The 16,060-nt window shown below is 37.7% G+C and overlaps 1 protein-coding gene across 6 annotated transcripts in view; it reads right to left on the bottom strand.

Moving 5' to 3' along the window:
• SGCD (sarcoglycan delta) overlaps window positions 1–16,060 on the bottom strand; it is a 669,010-nt gene that overhangs the window by 266,999 nt on the left and 385,951 nt on the right. For all 6 annotated transcript variants that reach the window (XM_064366556.1, XM_012433867.2, XM_012433873.2 and 3 more), the window contains one exon: window positions 10,116–10,217. In XM_064366556.1, coding sequence (XP_064222626.1) covers window positions 10,116–10,217 — 102 coding nt within the window. The remainder of the gene's footprint in view (window positions 1–10,115; window positions 10,218–16,060) is intronic.

The raw sequence follows: 16,060 nt of genomic DNA, 5'->3' as shown, positions 1-16,060 counted from the left end.
CAGTTTGCTGAGAATGATGGTTTCCAGGTTCATCCACGTCCCTACAAAGGACACGAACTCATCATTTTTGATGGCTGCATAATATTCCATGGTGTATATGTGCCACATTTTCCCTGTCCAGTCTATCATCGATGGGCATTTGGGTTGGTTCCAGGTCTTTGCTACTGTAAACTGTGCTGCAATGAACATTCATGTGCATGTGATTTTCTAGTTTATTTGCATAGAGGTGTTTATATATTCTCTGATGACTGTTTTTATTTTTGTGGGGTCAGTGCTAATACTCCCTTTATCATTTTTATTGTGTATATTTGATTGTCTCTTTTCTTATTACTCTAGCTAATTGTCTATTTTATTAACTTTTTTCAAAAAAACAGCTCCTGGATTTGATTTTTTTGAATTTTTTTTTTTTGTGTGTGTGTGTTTCTATCTCCTTCAGTTCTGCTCTGACTTTGGTTATTTCTTGTCTGCTAGCTTAGGGATTTGTTTGTTCTTTGTTCTCTAGTAATTTTTGATGTGATGTTAAGATGTTAATTTAAGATCTTTCTAAGTTTCTGATGTGGACATTTAGTGTTATAAATTTCCCTCTAACACTGCTTTAACTGCATCCCAGAGATTCTGTTACATTGCCCCTTTGTTCTCATTAGTTTCAAAGAACTTGATATCTGCCTAAATTTCATTATTTACCCAGGAGTCATTCAGGAGCAGGTTGTTCAATTTCCATGCAGTTGTGTGGTTTTTAGTGAGTTTCTTAATCTTGAGTTCTAATTTGATTAAGGTGTAGTCTGAGAGACTGTTAATGATTTGTTATTTTTGCATTTGCTGAGGAGTATTTTACTTCCAATCATAATTCAAATTTTATCAATTTTAGATCACTTTTACAATAAGTGTCATGTGGTACCAAGAAGAATGTATATTCTGTTGTTTGTGGATGGAGAGTTCTGGAGATTTCTATAATGTACACTCAATCCAGAGCTCAGTTTTTAATTGTTTGGAATAGTTTCAGAAGAAATGGTACCAGCTCCTCTTTGTATCTCTGGTAGATAGAAGTCAGCTGTCTGATGTGAATTTGAATGTTGGCCTGATTTGCTAGGTTTGGGAAGTTCTCCAGGATGATATCCTGAATTATCTTTTCCAACTTGGTTCCATTCTCCCCGTCTCTTTCAGGTACCTCAATCATTCATAGATTCATTCATTTGACATAATCCTATAATTCATGGCAGTTTTGTTCATTCCTTTTCACTTTTTTTCCTCTAATCTTGTCTGCCTGTCTTATTTCAGTAAGATAATATTCAAGTTCTGAGATTCTTTCTTCCACTTAGTCTATTTCATGTACTTGTGGCTGCACTGTGAAGTTCTTGTGTTGATTTTCAGCTCCATCAGTTCAATTATGTTCCTCTCTAAACTGGTTATTCTGGTTAACAGATTCTGTAATGTTTTATCATGGTTTTAGCTTTCTTGCACTGGATTAGGACATTCTCCTTTAGGTCAAAGAAGTTCACTATTACTCACCTTCTTTTTTGAGATGGACTCTCTCTCTGTCACCCAGGCTAGAGTGCAGTGGTGTGATCTCAGCTCACTACAACCTCCACCTTTCAGGTTCAAGTGATTCTCCTGCCTCAGCATTCCTGAGTAGCTGGGACTACTGGCATGTGCCACCACAGCTGGCTATTTTTGTATTTTTAGTAGAGAAAAGTTTTGGTATGTTGACTAGGATAGTCTCGAACTCCTGACCTCAGGTGATCTGCCCGCCTTGGCCTCCCAAAATGCTGAGATTACAGGCATGAACCACTGTGCCCAGCCCATTATTAATCAACTTCTTGAGCCTACTTATGTCAATTCATCCATCTCAGCCTCAGCCCAGTTCTGTACCCTTGCTGGAGAGGTGTCGCAATCATCTGGAGGAGATGAGGCATTCTGGCTTTTTGAGTTTTCAGCTTTTTGTATTGATTCTTCCTCATCTTAGTGAGCTTATCTACCTTTGATCTTTGAGGCTGCTAACCTTTGGAAAGGGTTTTGTGGATATTTTTTTGTTGATGTTGTTATTGTTGTTGCTTTCTGATTGTTTTCCTTTTAACAGTCATGCCGCTCTTCCATACAGCTGTTGCAGTTTGCTGGGGGTCCACTCCAGACCCTATTCACCTGGGTCCCTCTGGCACCTGGAGGTGTCACCAGTGGAGGCTGCAGAAGAGCACAGATGGCTCCTTGCTCCTTCCTCTGGGAACTCTGACCCAGAGAAGTAGTGACGTGAAGCTGGCTGAAATGCTTCTGCATAAAATATCTGGCAACCCCTCTTTGGGGGTGGTAGGGTCTCACCTGGTAAGGAGGCATGGGATCAGGGACTTCTCAATGAATCACTCTGTCTGCCCCTTGGCAGAGCAGGTGTTCTGTGCTCAGGGGAATCCCCCTTGTCCAGACTGCCTGGCCTCTTCAGAGCCAGCAGGCAGAAAAGACTAACTGCTTAGCCTGGAGACCACAACTGACCCTCTCCCTGGGGGTTCATCCCTGGTTGATTGGAGTCCTGTCTGAATTGAGAGTTGCAGAAATTCCTGCAGGGAGACCCTGCCTGGTGAGTAGGGGTAGATCCAGGCCCTATTTAAAGAAGCAGTTTGGCCACAATCTGCTACAGCTGCTATACTGCATTATGCAGAATTCTTTCCAGTCCAAACCGCCTAGTTTAAAGGGCAGCAGTAGGGGAAAACAAATGGGGCACAATGATGGCAGCCACCCCTCCCCACTGGGAACTCGGTCATCTCAGGCAGTCTCCAGTTTGCTGCTGCTGGCCACAACTCAAGCAGCTGCAGACAGTCTGTACAGCTCTGTTCTTGGGTCCTAAGACCCTGGTGGCAGGGGCTCACCCTTAAGGGTATCTCCTGATCCATGGGTTGCATATGTAAGTGGAAAAAAAGCTTGGTTTCCTGGGCAGGGTAGCAAATCATGCACCATCTCCTTCGGCTGGGGGTGCCCCATGTGACTCCTGGGTGGGCCATCACTCCACCCTGCTTATCTTCACTATCTGTGGGTCACACCAACCACCTAGTCAGTCCCAGTTAGAGAACTTGGATACCTCAGCTGAAGGTGCAGGATTCACACACATTTTTCATTCTTCTGTGGGAGCTGCCAACTGCTGCTGCTTCTGATTGACCATCTTGGCCCCTCTGTGTGTTTTTTAATCTTTAAATATTTTATTTTGCTTTTGCTATGTTATAAAATGACTGAAAATGTCATTACTGAATCAGAGTGTATAAACATTTTTAAAGTACTTGAAATATACCATCAAACTATTTTTTCAGAAAGACAGTGCCAAGAATGCTAGACCCAGCAAAAATTTTTAAGAACGAGAGAAAAGTAAGTCAAATTTTAGAAGAAGGTAACTCAGTAAAGGAAAAATTTTAAACTAAAAGCTACTGAATATAAAATGGGCTTTCCTTGAGAGTGGTAAGTCTGTCATTAAGAAAATATCCAAGCAGAGGATGCCAGACCATTTGGTTCATAGGAAGTTCAAACATCAGATGACATTTAGACTAGGTGATGGTGTGAAAATCGGCGTCATTATCATCATTGTCAGAAGGGATGAGAGGGTAGCGGTTACCATTTCTGGACACTTACTTCATGTCAAGTTCTGTATTAGCAGTCAAAAAACATTATCTTACTTATGACCACACCTGATGTAGGTGTTACTATCTCAGTTGTACAGGTGAAAAAACAAACATTTGAAATGTTAAACAATTGTTCAAAGATTGCTCTCACTGAGCAAATGGTAGCACTAGCTGCCACCCACGTCCAACAAGACAGCACATGCTCAAAACCATGGTGTTACACTGCCTCTTGGTATAAGCAGTTTCTAAAATCCTTATTTATATATGACTTTATAATTCTATATGCTGGTTTTCACACATGAGAATATCTTAAGACAGGTATAGTCAAGGTTTTTTACAGAATAAAATATTTTAAAAGATATATAAATATTCTCAAATTTATATAATAATTTTCCACTTTATTCTCCTAATGTAAGTAAATTTTTTGGATCCATCCAAATTTTTTTTCTACTCTCTCCTTTCCTAAATGTCTAAATTCAATACAGCAATAGTCTAGGAGCCCTATACCCACCCTCAAATATAGTTTCAGGTAAACATGAGGAGAATCATTATACAACTCTCCTATTGCTGTAGGTGTGGAAGAATAATAGGTGCTTAATAAATGCTAATTTCCTTTCCTTTGCTAGTTCACATTAAGTTACACAAAAGCATCATCTAATCTCAGCACCATAAGATGCAAGGTAAAAATTCTCTCTGAAGAAGTAGGGATGTGCCACTTTTGTCTAAGAATGAATGAATGAGTACTAAAGTAGAGACCTTCACTCACGAAATAGTAGTAAAGGTTTCCTTAGCACTCATTCATTCATTCATATATTCATTCTATCTACTTATAGTTCCCGCTGAAAATTTGTAGTTGTACTTAACAATTAAAAAGATATCCAATCACACTGAAATAAGCATTTAAATATAGAGTTTTATAGTGTTAAATCCCTTAACTTTACAAATTTCTTTGTTAATGCATTCAAGTGGTATTTCTAAGACACACTGTCTTTGGATGTCATGGTTGAATACTTCATTTAGCATGTGTCCTTCTAAATCTATTTTCTGGATGGCATGATACTTTACCACTTAGAAGCTGTACATCATGTGGCTGAAAGCTAGAATGTCCTGGGGCTTTCATCCAACTCCCAGATGGAAATCTTTATAAAGATGAATATTTCTCATTAATTTATCTTCCTAAGTGATTGCTATCACACTAATCAATTTGTAGTTACTTTACTAGGGTTGCAACCTTCAGTAATGGAATCAGATACAGTATTGAACATTGTGTGGATTGCTTAACTAATCTCAATTCCTCTCAGATCAGTGAAACACAGAACCACAATGAAGTCAAGTGTTGCTTCATTAGTTGATCTCACTTCGAGTAGTTGACTAATCTTGTTCAAATGGACACTGATCTCTTTTCAGCAGGAAAAGCAGAAGGTGATACCCCATAAAATGGAGGTAGCTGTGATCTACATAGAAATGATACTGCAGATGATTCTGCAAACGACAGTCCCCCAGAGGTAGTCTACAGACAACAGTCAAACACATCAGAAAACAACTAGTAAGCTGAAAAGAACAAAGTGGTGAATGGAAAGGTGCTAAAAACCACATGTGAGGTTCATGTGAGCATCATGTGAGGTTATGACTCAGTAAATATGGCAGATCCTGCCTGCCAACCACTAATTCCTCCCACCTTCTTTAACACCAGAACCTCAGTTTTTTTTCAGCTGGCAATGACCCTGGTGCTTAAGGAGAGGCAAGCCCTAAGGACTGAATCACCATCTTAGAAATCTTTATCTTTTCATGCCAACACACTTGATTTCAGTTTTTGTGGCATATCAAAGAAAGACTAATTCTTCCTTCAATGCCACACCTAATATGTTATTCTCTATTCTATTCTCTATGCTTTGATGTTATCCAGAAGGGAAATATTAAAGGTTTATGGCCTGAACTACTTCTAATAGCCCTCCTCAGAAAATCAAGACATAGCCCCACAGCAGGTTAAAAAAAAAAAAAAAAATCGTATTCTTCTTTAAGTTAGACATTAAATAGATGGTTTTTAAAAAGATCTTTAAAAACTGACAATTTACATCCTGGTCAACATGGTGAAAACCTGTCTCTACTAAAAATACAAAAAATTAGCTGGGCATGGCGGCGTGTGCCTGTAATCCCAGCTACTCAGGAGGCTGAGGCAGGAGAATTGCCTGAACCCAGGAGGCGGAGGTTGCGGTGAGCCGAGATCGCGCCATTGCACTCCAGCCTGGGTAACAAGAGAGAAACTCCGTCTCAAAAAAAAAAAAACAAAAAAAACAAAACTGACAATTTATTGTTAAAATTATTTAGATACTCTTACTATATAATGCCATTTATATAAAGTTCTAGGAAATGAACATGGGTGGCTAAGTAGGAAGGATGCAGCAGGACGGGGGGGGATTAAAACGGGGCAAGGAGAAATTCTCAAGGGTGATGGATACATTTGCTATCTTGATTCTGGTGGTTTCATGTGCATAGACATATTTTATAACTTATCAGATTGTAACATCAGAAGTATACTTCAAGAAAGGTGTTAAAATATTTAATGTAAGATATAAAAAATAATTAATATAGTCATGCTTTACTTGATGAGGACATATTACAAGAAATGTGTCTTTGGATGATTTTATCATTGTGTGAACATCATAGAGTGTCCATATACAAACCTAGATGGGATACCCTACTACACACCTAGGCTCTATGGTATAGCCTATTCCCTTCTAGGCTACAAACCTGTATGGCATGTTCCTGCACTGAATACTGTAGGCAATTGGAACAGACTAGGAAGTATCTGTCTATCTAAACATGGAAAAAGTACAGTAAAATTACACATGGTGTTATAATCAGGAGACCATCACTGCCTCAGTACAGAACAGTATGCGAAGTATGGTTTTGTTAAAAAATACATATCCATGGAAAATGTTTGATAAAACAGTAAATTGTTAACAGTGCTTGCCTCTGCAGAACAGGTTTAAGAGACATTTTCATTTTCAGTGATTCACTGGTTCAGTTTCTCAAACATCTACTGAGCATATACTATGTGCTAGGTACAGCAAGAGTTCTGAGGAATACAGTGGGGAAAATCCAGACAATCACCTGATCTTCCAAACATATAAACAAATAAAAATGTGAAAGAATGACAGTTATAAGGAATAAAAACCAATGTCCTGTTTATATACGGCTATTGTGCTAAAGACTGATTGAGTGAAAGAGGTCTTTCTGAATAGGCGACATCTGAGCTGATACAAAGATGACCAGAAGGAGCCCTCAGTGAAAATACCTATTTTATAGGCCTTAGTGAGGACTTTAGATTTTATTTGTATATTTACTTACTTTAATATTAAAATATATGAATTATATGCAATGCTTTCAAATCACTGTTTAAAGAAAATAAGCCCTCAAATTCACTATTTTCCATTGTTTTAAATAACTTTTTAAAAAAATATTCAAGTTTTATAGGCTAATATGTTTCTAATAACAAAATAAATATCTTCTAACTGAAGGAAAAAAGACACACAGATATGCATACATAACAAAATACATAAGTCATGGGAGCTCTACCTGAAACTTGTGCCCAAATTCATTCACTCTTCTGCATCGCACTCGCACACCACATCCTAGGTCAAGCCACCGTCCGTTCTCACCTACACTACTGCAATCGTCTCTTCACTGTCTGTTGCCTTATGCTTTTATAACTCATTGTCCAAATCATAGCTAAAGTGGTCTTCAAAATGTAAAGTCGGTCCACCTCTTTGCAAAGGATTTCCCATTGATTTCCTATTGCATCTGGTAAGTAATCCTTACTTTTTAAGCTTATAAGCAGGTGTATCTCTCAATTGGGATCAGCTGTCTGTCAATTTCCAGATAGGCTGGCTAATACATTTGCTAGACATCCAATTCCTGCATATAGACTCAACAGATGCACCCAGTACCCTGTTTTCAAGTCTTCTAAAACACATTTCTCAATATCTTGACATGACTATTTCTATACCAAGGAATCTTATTTCAGGGTGTTTTACTCAACAAATATCAACTATTCTCCTTATGTTCTTCAAATCTACTCCTTTGACTACATCCAGTCTAATAGGAGGCATTTATATAATTTATGGAATTATTCCTAATAAAGATTAGAAGGGTTGGTGAATGACAGCCTGTGGCCTATTTTTGTATGACTCCCAAACAAGAATGCTGTTTATGTTTTAAGAGCTGTAAAAAAGAAAACAAAAAAACCAAACTTTAAGATAAAACTAAAATATTTACTTTCTGGCCCTTTACAGAAAAGGTATGTCAACATCCATAGAAGGAAATTACAAAACTGAACTAGTGAGTTAAACAAGTGTAATACGGGTAAGACTATTAATCTAAAGTTCAACTAGAAATAGCTCTATGACAACTAACCAAATCGCCAGGTTGGGAAAACAAGATACAAATTAAGAGCAATGCATATAACAGGTATTTTTTAAATACTCAAAACTGTCTCTGTTCATTCCAAGGCAGAATTATCATCTGACTCTCCACATTACAGGGTCATCTTATTACTCCTTCTAGGGTGTAGGTTTCTCAATGACAGTAAATATGTTCATAATACTCTGCATACTTTAAGTACCCAAGCCAATGTGCTATAGGTTCCAGTTACATTTTATAAATAATCATTGTAGGCCAGGCGCGGTGGCTCAAGCCTGTAATCCCAGCACTTTGGGAGGCCGAGGCAGGTGGATCACGGGGTCAAGAGATCGAGACCATCCTGGTCAACGTGGTGAAACCCCGTCTCCACAAAAAATACAAAAAATTAGCTGGGCACGGTGGCGCATGCCTGTAATCCCAGCTACTCAGGAGGCTGAGGCAGGAGAATTGCCTGAACCCAGGAGGCGGAGGTTGCAGTGAGCCGAGATCGCGCCATTGCACTCCAGCCTGGGTAACAAGAGCGAAACTCCGTCTCAAAAAAAAAAAAAAAAAAAAAAAAAAAAACAAACAAAAAAAACATTGTATGGCTAAATTCATTTGCTATTTTTGATGGTTTTAACATCGTGGCTCTCTCTCTTTTATTAAGCACACAAGAAAATAAACTTAATTGCAATTTAGTAGTGGCTCCAGTTCAATACAATTCAAGACTTTGGATAACATTCAGATAAAATTAACCACTGCACGAAATTGCTGAATTTCAATAATTATGCTAATCAATGCACACAATGCAAGTAATGCTTTGGGAGTATTTTCACATTATGCCTTGCTCGCAGGTGAAGGGGGATCAATCCGAGGCAGAGCAAATGCATTAATAATCCTTTTCAACCAGCAAATTCTACCACCCCACTAAAAACCAAAAATAAAAACTAAACAAATGAAACCAACCAATCAAAAATCAAAACCACTAAAAAATACCCTACACAATTTGGATAACAGTGGTTAATAAAGGCAAGGTATGTGTGTAGCAATCACCGCTACAGCAATAAAAAAGGAAAGAAGGAATGAAAGAAAAAGCTCAGGAAGGAAATCATGGTTAACAGAGAAGGCTTGAAATCTTTGTCCTGCTACAAGTATGAAGCTTTTGACATGAAACTTCTCCAAGCCGCAATTCTTTAAACTATAAAATAGAGGAAACAATAGTCTCCACCCCAGGGGATAAATCTTTGAACCTAAATTAGATAATGATACTGCACGCAAAGCAGCAATGTGCTTAGAACAGGGTATATACTCTGTCTTGATGATTTAAATACCATTTCAGAATGTAGCTACTGATATTGAATTATTTTTCTCTCTCTTTTTTTTTTTTTTGAGATGGAGTCTCACTCTGTCACCCAGGCTGGAGTGCAGTGGCATGATCTCGGCTCACTGCAGCCTCCACCTCCTGGGTTCAAGCAATTCTCCTGCCTCAGCCTCCCCCGTAGCTGAAACTATAGGTGCCCAGCACTACTCTTGGCAAAGTTTTATATTTTTAGTAGAGACGGGATTTCACTATGTTGTCCAGGCTGGTCTCAAAGTCCTACCTCAGGTGATCTGTCCACCTTTCTCCCAAAATGCTGGGATTACAGGAGTAAGCCACCACACTCAGCTTGATATTGAATTGATTCTAACCAACACTGGCTACAGTGTAAAGTCTTAACGAAAATAAAAATTCTAGTTCTTTAGTTCTATGTTTCTAAAAATGGCTTTAAAGCACTTGATGAATAAAATAAAAAGCAATATTATCTTGCATTCATACAGTATTTATGGCTTCACCACATTTACTGTCTTGCCTTACTTGCAGTACAATCTATAAAGTTGGGTAGCAGGAGTTGTTACCTTCTATTCAGCAGGAATGAAAAGAGGCTCAGAGAGGTCATCGCACTTGCCAACAGCACCACTGCTGTGATGATACTCAAAGACTCAGAAGCGAAAGCGAGTTCATCTTACTACCAGCATTACTCCCCACCCCAATCCTCTGTACTCAGCTGATAGCAAGATCAATTCCTCCATATTTAGATTCTAGAGCAAGAATAATGCCTTCTCTCAGCAGAAACTTACTGGTCGGGATTTGATTTCTTTGGCGTAGAGAGGTTGTAAGAATTCGGAGTCTCCTTCTAGCTTTAGACCTTTTTCTGTGATCCTCAAGTTTCCCATTCCATCCTGAAATAGAACACAGAGATCACAAGGAAGATATGATCAGCCAAAATTTCAAAATACCTCAGGCTGTCAAAAACGGAAAGTTACTGCCTTCTTTTTTTTTTTTTTTTTTTGAATTTGTGGAATGAGGGTGGGTATCCAAAGAACATGTAAAATACTAGGAGGTATTTTCAGTGCAGTTATGCATATTACCTTTTTTACTCATTCTAAGAAAATTATATTCCAAGCAATTTGCAATGCCTCCTAGTCATTCACATACACAGATGGGGGAGGCCGTTTTTGCTAGGCAGCAGAGAAAGAATGGAGGGAGAAGGTAAGTAGGAGGAGAGAAAAGGGTAACTCTCCAGGAAAAGTGAAACATCCTATTTCCAAAACCTACAGAGAGTTCAAGCTGGCAGTCTGTTGATTAAATCCAGACGTTGGACATGTGTGTTTGAGTCACAGAACATTTAAAGAGTCAAGTTAGTTGCTAATATTAAAAAAAAAAAAAACCTAAGTCAAGTTAGTTGCTAATAGTAATGGAAATAGTATATCCAAAAGTAGAAAGAACAGATAACAAACACATATGTACCTATTGCTCATCTTCAACAATTATCAATTTATGGCTATTGTTATCCATTACAGCAACCTACACTCCTCTTCTTTGTCTAAATGTAATCGCAATCCTATTATCACACACATATTCCAGAAGTAACAATCATTCCTTAATATCAAACACCCAGTGTCAATGTTCACATTTCACTAATATGTTTTTTCTTTCTATAATTTGCTGATTTGAATTAAGTTCGTTACAGCAATTGTTTGCTACATAAAGTAATAGGTCATTTTCTAAAATTTCCAGTCAGTCAGTTTTTCTGTCATACATCCGCACATACATAAATATATACACATATACTTTATTTGATAAATGTCATTTTAATAATAGAATTTCCCAGCGTTTATGTTTTGCTGAACATTTCCATAATATCACATAATGTGTTCCTCTGTTCGTTATGTTTCCCCTAAATAGTTACATCAAGAGGCTTGATCAGATTCAGATGCAATTTTCTAGAAAGAATATATCCTAGGAAATGGGGTATATTAGTTTTCTATTGTTACAGTAACAAATAACACAACTAACTAAATGGTTTAAAACATCACCAATTTATTATCTTACATTTCTGTGTGTTAGAAGTCTGACGAGGACACAATGGGCTAAAATCAAGGTGTCAGAAAGGCTATGTCCATTTCTGGAGGCTCTAAAGGGAGAATCCATTTCCTTCCTCTTTTTGGCTCCTGGGCTTATGGCCCCACTTCCATCTTCAAAGTCAGCAGTGCCTGCCTGAGTTTTTCTCACATAAAATCACTCTGACACTGAATCTGCTGCATCCTTTTTCCATTTTCAAGGATCCTTGTGATTTCACTGGGCATATCTGGATAACCCAGGATAATCTCCCCATTTTAGGATCACCTGATCAGTAATTGTAATTCTATCTGCAATCTCAGTTCCCCTTTCCCATGTAATGTTGTATATTCATGGGTTCTTAGATTATACATGAACATCTTTGAGGTGGAGTGGGGGGCATTTTTTTTACTTACTTCATGGGATACTCATCTATCAGTAGGCACATAACATTTTGCTGTGAGATTATCCATCAGTGTACCTTTTGCCTAGAGGATCCATGATTTCACCAGAGGTTACCAACTGGTTATATCCTAATTATATTAATTTCTTCTTAATTTACTAGCTGGGAATTCTAACCAGAGAAATTTCCTCTCATCAACTATTTGTCAACTCTAAATTGGAGTTTAGAGAGGAATTGACAGAGCTGGATTTTCCCTCCTTTATTGTTGATCTTCAAAACACTGAAGTGGTCATCTAACCTCTTCTATTTAGTGTCTTCCAAAGCAATGAGGTTTCTACCTTTTAACAATGACTATAAACATTTTGATTCATTTTATTCTAGCCCAATTATTGTCCCTGTAATTTTCTAATTTCCCTACTTCAGGCAAGGAGTTTTTTCAAGTTGACTCCTGCATCCTTTTAATATAGCCTGGTGGTCTTTGATGGCCCTCTTGCTTCTGTAAGAGATGTTATAGGGTGGTCTTACAGTCCTGCCCTAGGACTGCAATCAGCCATTTTTAGTCAGGAGCCCTGGTTCATTTCAGTGTGAAGTGGTATTTAGAAACCACAACTGGGAGCTTTGGATACTGATTGTTACTAGGTGAGCTTTTGTTTCTGTGGTCAGAACTGGAAAATTAAGTGTGCGTATGTTTGCATGTGTGTGTGTGTTCAGTAAAAATAACATAATTTAACATGAAACTTTAATTCAAATTAAGGACTTGAAGATTTCCATCTCATCTCATGGATTTTATAATGTCACTACCTTTCTTTTATACCAAAAATCCCTTTTCTGAATAATACAAACATGATTATTCATTTAACTCACAACGCACACAGAATAGTTTCAGAATACCAGTGCCACTACTGTACTAACATTATGGTTAATAAAAAACAATTTAAAATGTGTTTGTTTTTTAAATCTGTAAAGTATATTCTACTAGGAAAATACAGTCAAACTGTGAAATTTCAAAGTCACTTGCAATAACTCCTTTCTGTGGAGTTATGCTGTTACCATGATACTCAGTGAGGTTCAATTGTTTCATTTTTTCCTCTCATATTTTCATGCCTCCTTTTTAAAGTACAATTTTGGTTTATAGATTTGTAAGCTATGTATGTGACACCAAAGTCAAATCTACAAAATAACAAATGTTCAAAGAAGTCAAATTTCTATTTTTGTCTCTCCACCATTTTTCTCCTCTCAGGAATATGTGTGTGTGTGTGTATGTGCGTGTGTATATACACACGTTACAAATAAGCTTTGTTATTTCTTATGTTTTCCTCTATTTTCTAATAACATATGAAAGACAAAATATATGAATGAAAAATCCACGTTTCTACTTTCTCACGAAAACAGGAATAGCCATGCTGGGTCTGCTCTTACATTGCCAGCGTCCACTGAGGTGAGCAGCAGCTGTCCCTCCCTGAAGACACCATACGGTCTCTAGTTTGCACAGTCTCCACCCAACCTCCTTTACTATGTTATCTATGTAATTTTAGCCTCCTGCAGCTTCTTCTGTCTGGCATCGCCATTGTGCTGTATACCTCAACATGTTCAGGATGGCTGCCACAAGGGGTTGAATGACTAAGTGGAAAACGGGTACTTTTGCCCATCCTGTCTTCATAAATGTGCTTCGGCCTGTGGATCAGAACAGTTCCTGCAGGTCAAAATTGTTCCTCCATGGATAGTGTGCCATCTGTATATTTCTATTCTGGCACTCATGGAGACAGCTCTGCCAAGAGAATCCAACTGGGCAATCAAACCCAGTTTGAGAGGCAACAGGCTGGGGGACATGGCACGTGTCTCACCCGCAGCAGGTGAAACCTGCAACACAGGGAAAGATGACAGTGCAAATGTCCAAAGGCACCTCCAACCCTCCCAAAATAGACAGATGGATTAGCTCGTCTTTTGGATTATTAGTCATCATTTCTGATAGCTGGAGAGGCAAACCTTCTCACAGAAACACACACTGAACCTGACTTCTGTAAACTGACTGAGCTGCTTCATCTGTCTGCATGCTACATTTTTCCCCATTGAGGTCAGAAGACATTCATATGTTTACATGCATATGATTACATGCATGATATGATTACAAAACAAACAAGAACTCCTAAATACTCTTAAATAAAAGATTATATTTAGAGTTTTATAGCAAGTCTATTTCAAACAACTCCTTCTTTTCTTATATCCCCTTTTCTTAACATTTATTGATGACTGCCTTACTATACTCTGTGCTTTTCATGATTTACCTCAGTTTCTCTTTTGTTACTGAAAATTACTATGTCACTTCTTGGATTTCATCATAAGGAAATAACTGTGTAAATGTGAACGTGTTTAGCTTTAGAGTCACCATGTCAGTTAATAAGAGAAAAAATAAAAACCATCTAAAGTTGCATGTTAAAATAATTGAACACACTGTAAGGAAATATGGTATAGTTTTTGCAGAGGAATATGTAACATTACAGGCAAATATTCATAATGCTTTATTGACTGAAACATTCAGTTGAAGAAATATATACATATATATAAGCCTGTTTAAAAATTTATACACACACACACACACACACACACACACATTGATACATATATACACATATACTTATGTAGATATAACAAAAAATTCTCAAGGAAATTTTATTGGGAAAACATGGGGAATATATACTCAAATGTTAATATTTAATATCTTTGCATGTCTGAGTTATGAGTGCTTTCTACTTTTCTCTTTTCTTATCTGTACTTTCTAATTTTTTTTTTTATTGAGATAGAGTTTTTCTGCTCTTGTCACCCAGGCTGGAGTGCAATGGCATGATCTCAGCTCACTGCAACCTCCGCCTCCCAGATTCAAGTGATTCTACTGCCTCAGCCTCCTGAGTAGCTGAGATTATTGGTGCCCACCACCATGCCTGTCTAATTATTGCATTTTTAGTAGTGATGGGGTTTCACCATGTTGGCCAGGCTGATCTCAAACTCCTGACCTCAGGTGGTCCACCTGCCTCAGCCTCCCAAAATGCTGGGATTACAGGCATGAGCCACCATGCCTGGCCTGTATGTTCTAATTTTCTATAATCTTTTAGAAACACCAATAGTAATTAAAAAATACCTTAAGTAACAAAAAATAAAGCTTTCCTTGGTGATTTATTTTAAAACTCAACATTCATCCAGAATGTACACTATATCTCATGTACTAAGTGCTACATATAAATTATCCCATGTCATCTCTTCAATAATCCTATGAGATAGTTATTATTTTCCGTATTTTACAAGTGAGCAAATTTGTTGGTAAGTAACTTGCTCAAAATCACACAGCTAGTTAATGACAGAACTAGGAATTTGAATTCAAGTCTTTCCAATTGAGATTTTATACTCGTAGTCATTAGGATAACAGCTAAGGGTAACCCAATCTTCAATACACGCAAAAGAAATATCCTTATAGTTACTGCTGGGTTTCTTATTAATGTCACTTTGATTTTAGCTTATTAGATAACAGCAGTCAGTGATATTAATAGATAGAATCATCCTCAATTCTAAGCCTAACACCATTCATTTTTGTGGTAGATACCTTTATTATACCTTCCCAGGGTCTAGGAGATCCTAACTATAACCCAACATCCACCCATCCCCAGAAACATAATCAGAAGAAATCTTCTGCTATTTTTGGAGAGCCCACTGTGTGCATAATCATGTGTTGTGTGCCATGACGAGTTACAAAAAGAGAAGGCCCCTCCAAATCCCATCCTGCAAGATACTTTATAATAGAGGAGGTACCCGACAAATAAAAAACAGTGAAGGAGGTACAGAAATGACCACAGTTTGAGAAACATAATCTAATCCAACCCAAGTAACTCTTTTGCAAGAAGTAATTTAATCTTTCCTCACATATGTATCATGGCAGGAAACTCACCCCAAACATGCTAAGTCTCTCTCATTTTTCCACTTACAAGATTTCCTATTCTTGCCCATGATCAGTTTCACTTTCTAGCGCACTTCCCTGTCTCTAGGTCAGCCTAATGGTATCTGGTGGGAAAGTTCTATCAAATAGTGTGAATTTTTGTTACTGGCCTCTATTTCCAAAATATATTACAAAGCTGATTAGAGTAGCCAAAAATTAATATGTTCCCACATTTATAGAATCTCCTTTATAGCTTTGGAACAATGAGACTGGATTGCAAACCCATCAAAGAACCTTGAGATCAGCTTTACTGAAAAACATTTCCCCTTTTACTGCTAAGAAGTTTTGGGTATTAT

The sequence above is a fragment of the Aotus nancymaae genome, unplaced genomic scaffold (genome assembly GCF_030222135.1).
Source record: "Aotus nancymaae isolate 86718 unplaced genomic scaffold, 86718_ANA_hifiasm-v0.15.2.pri h1tg000064l_1, whole genome shotgun sequence".
NCBI lineage: Eukaryota > Metazoa > Chordata > Mammalia > Primates > Aotidae > Aotus > Aotus nancymaae.
The sequence above is the reverse complement of the archived record's forward strand: the minus strand, read 5'-3'. Positions and strand labels throughout refer to the sequence as shown.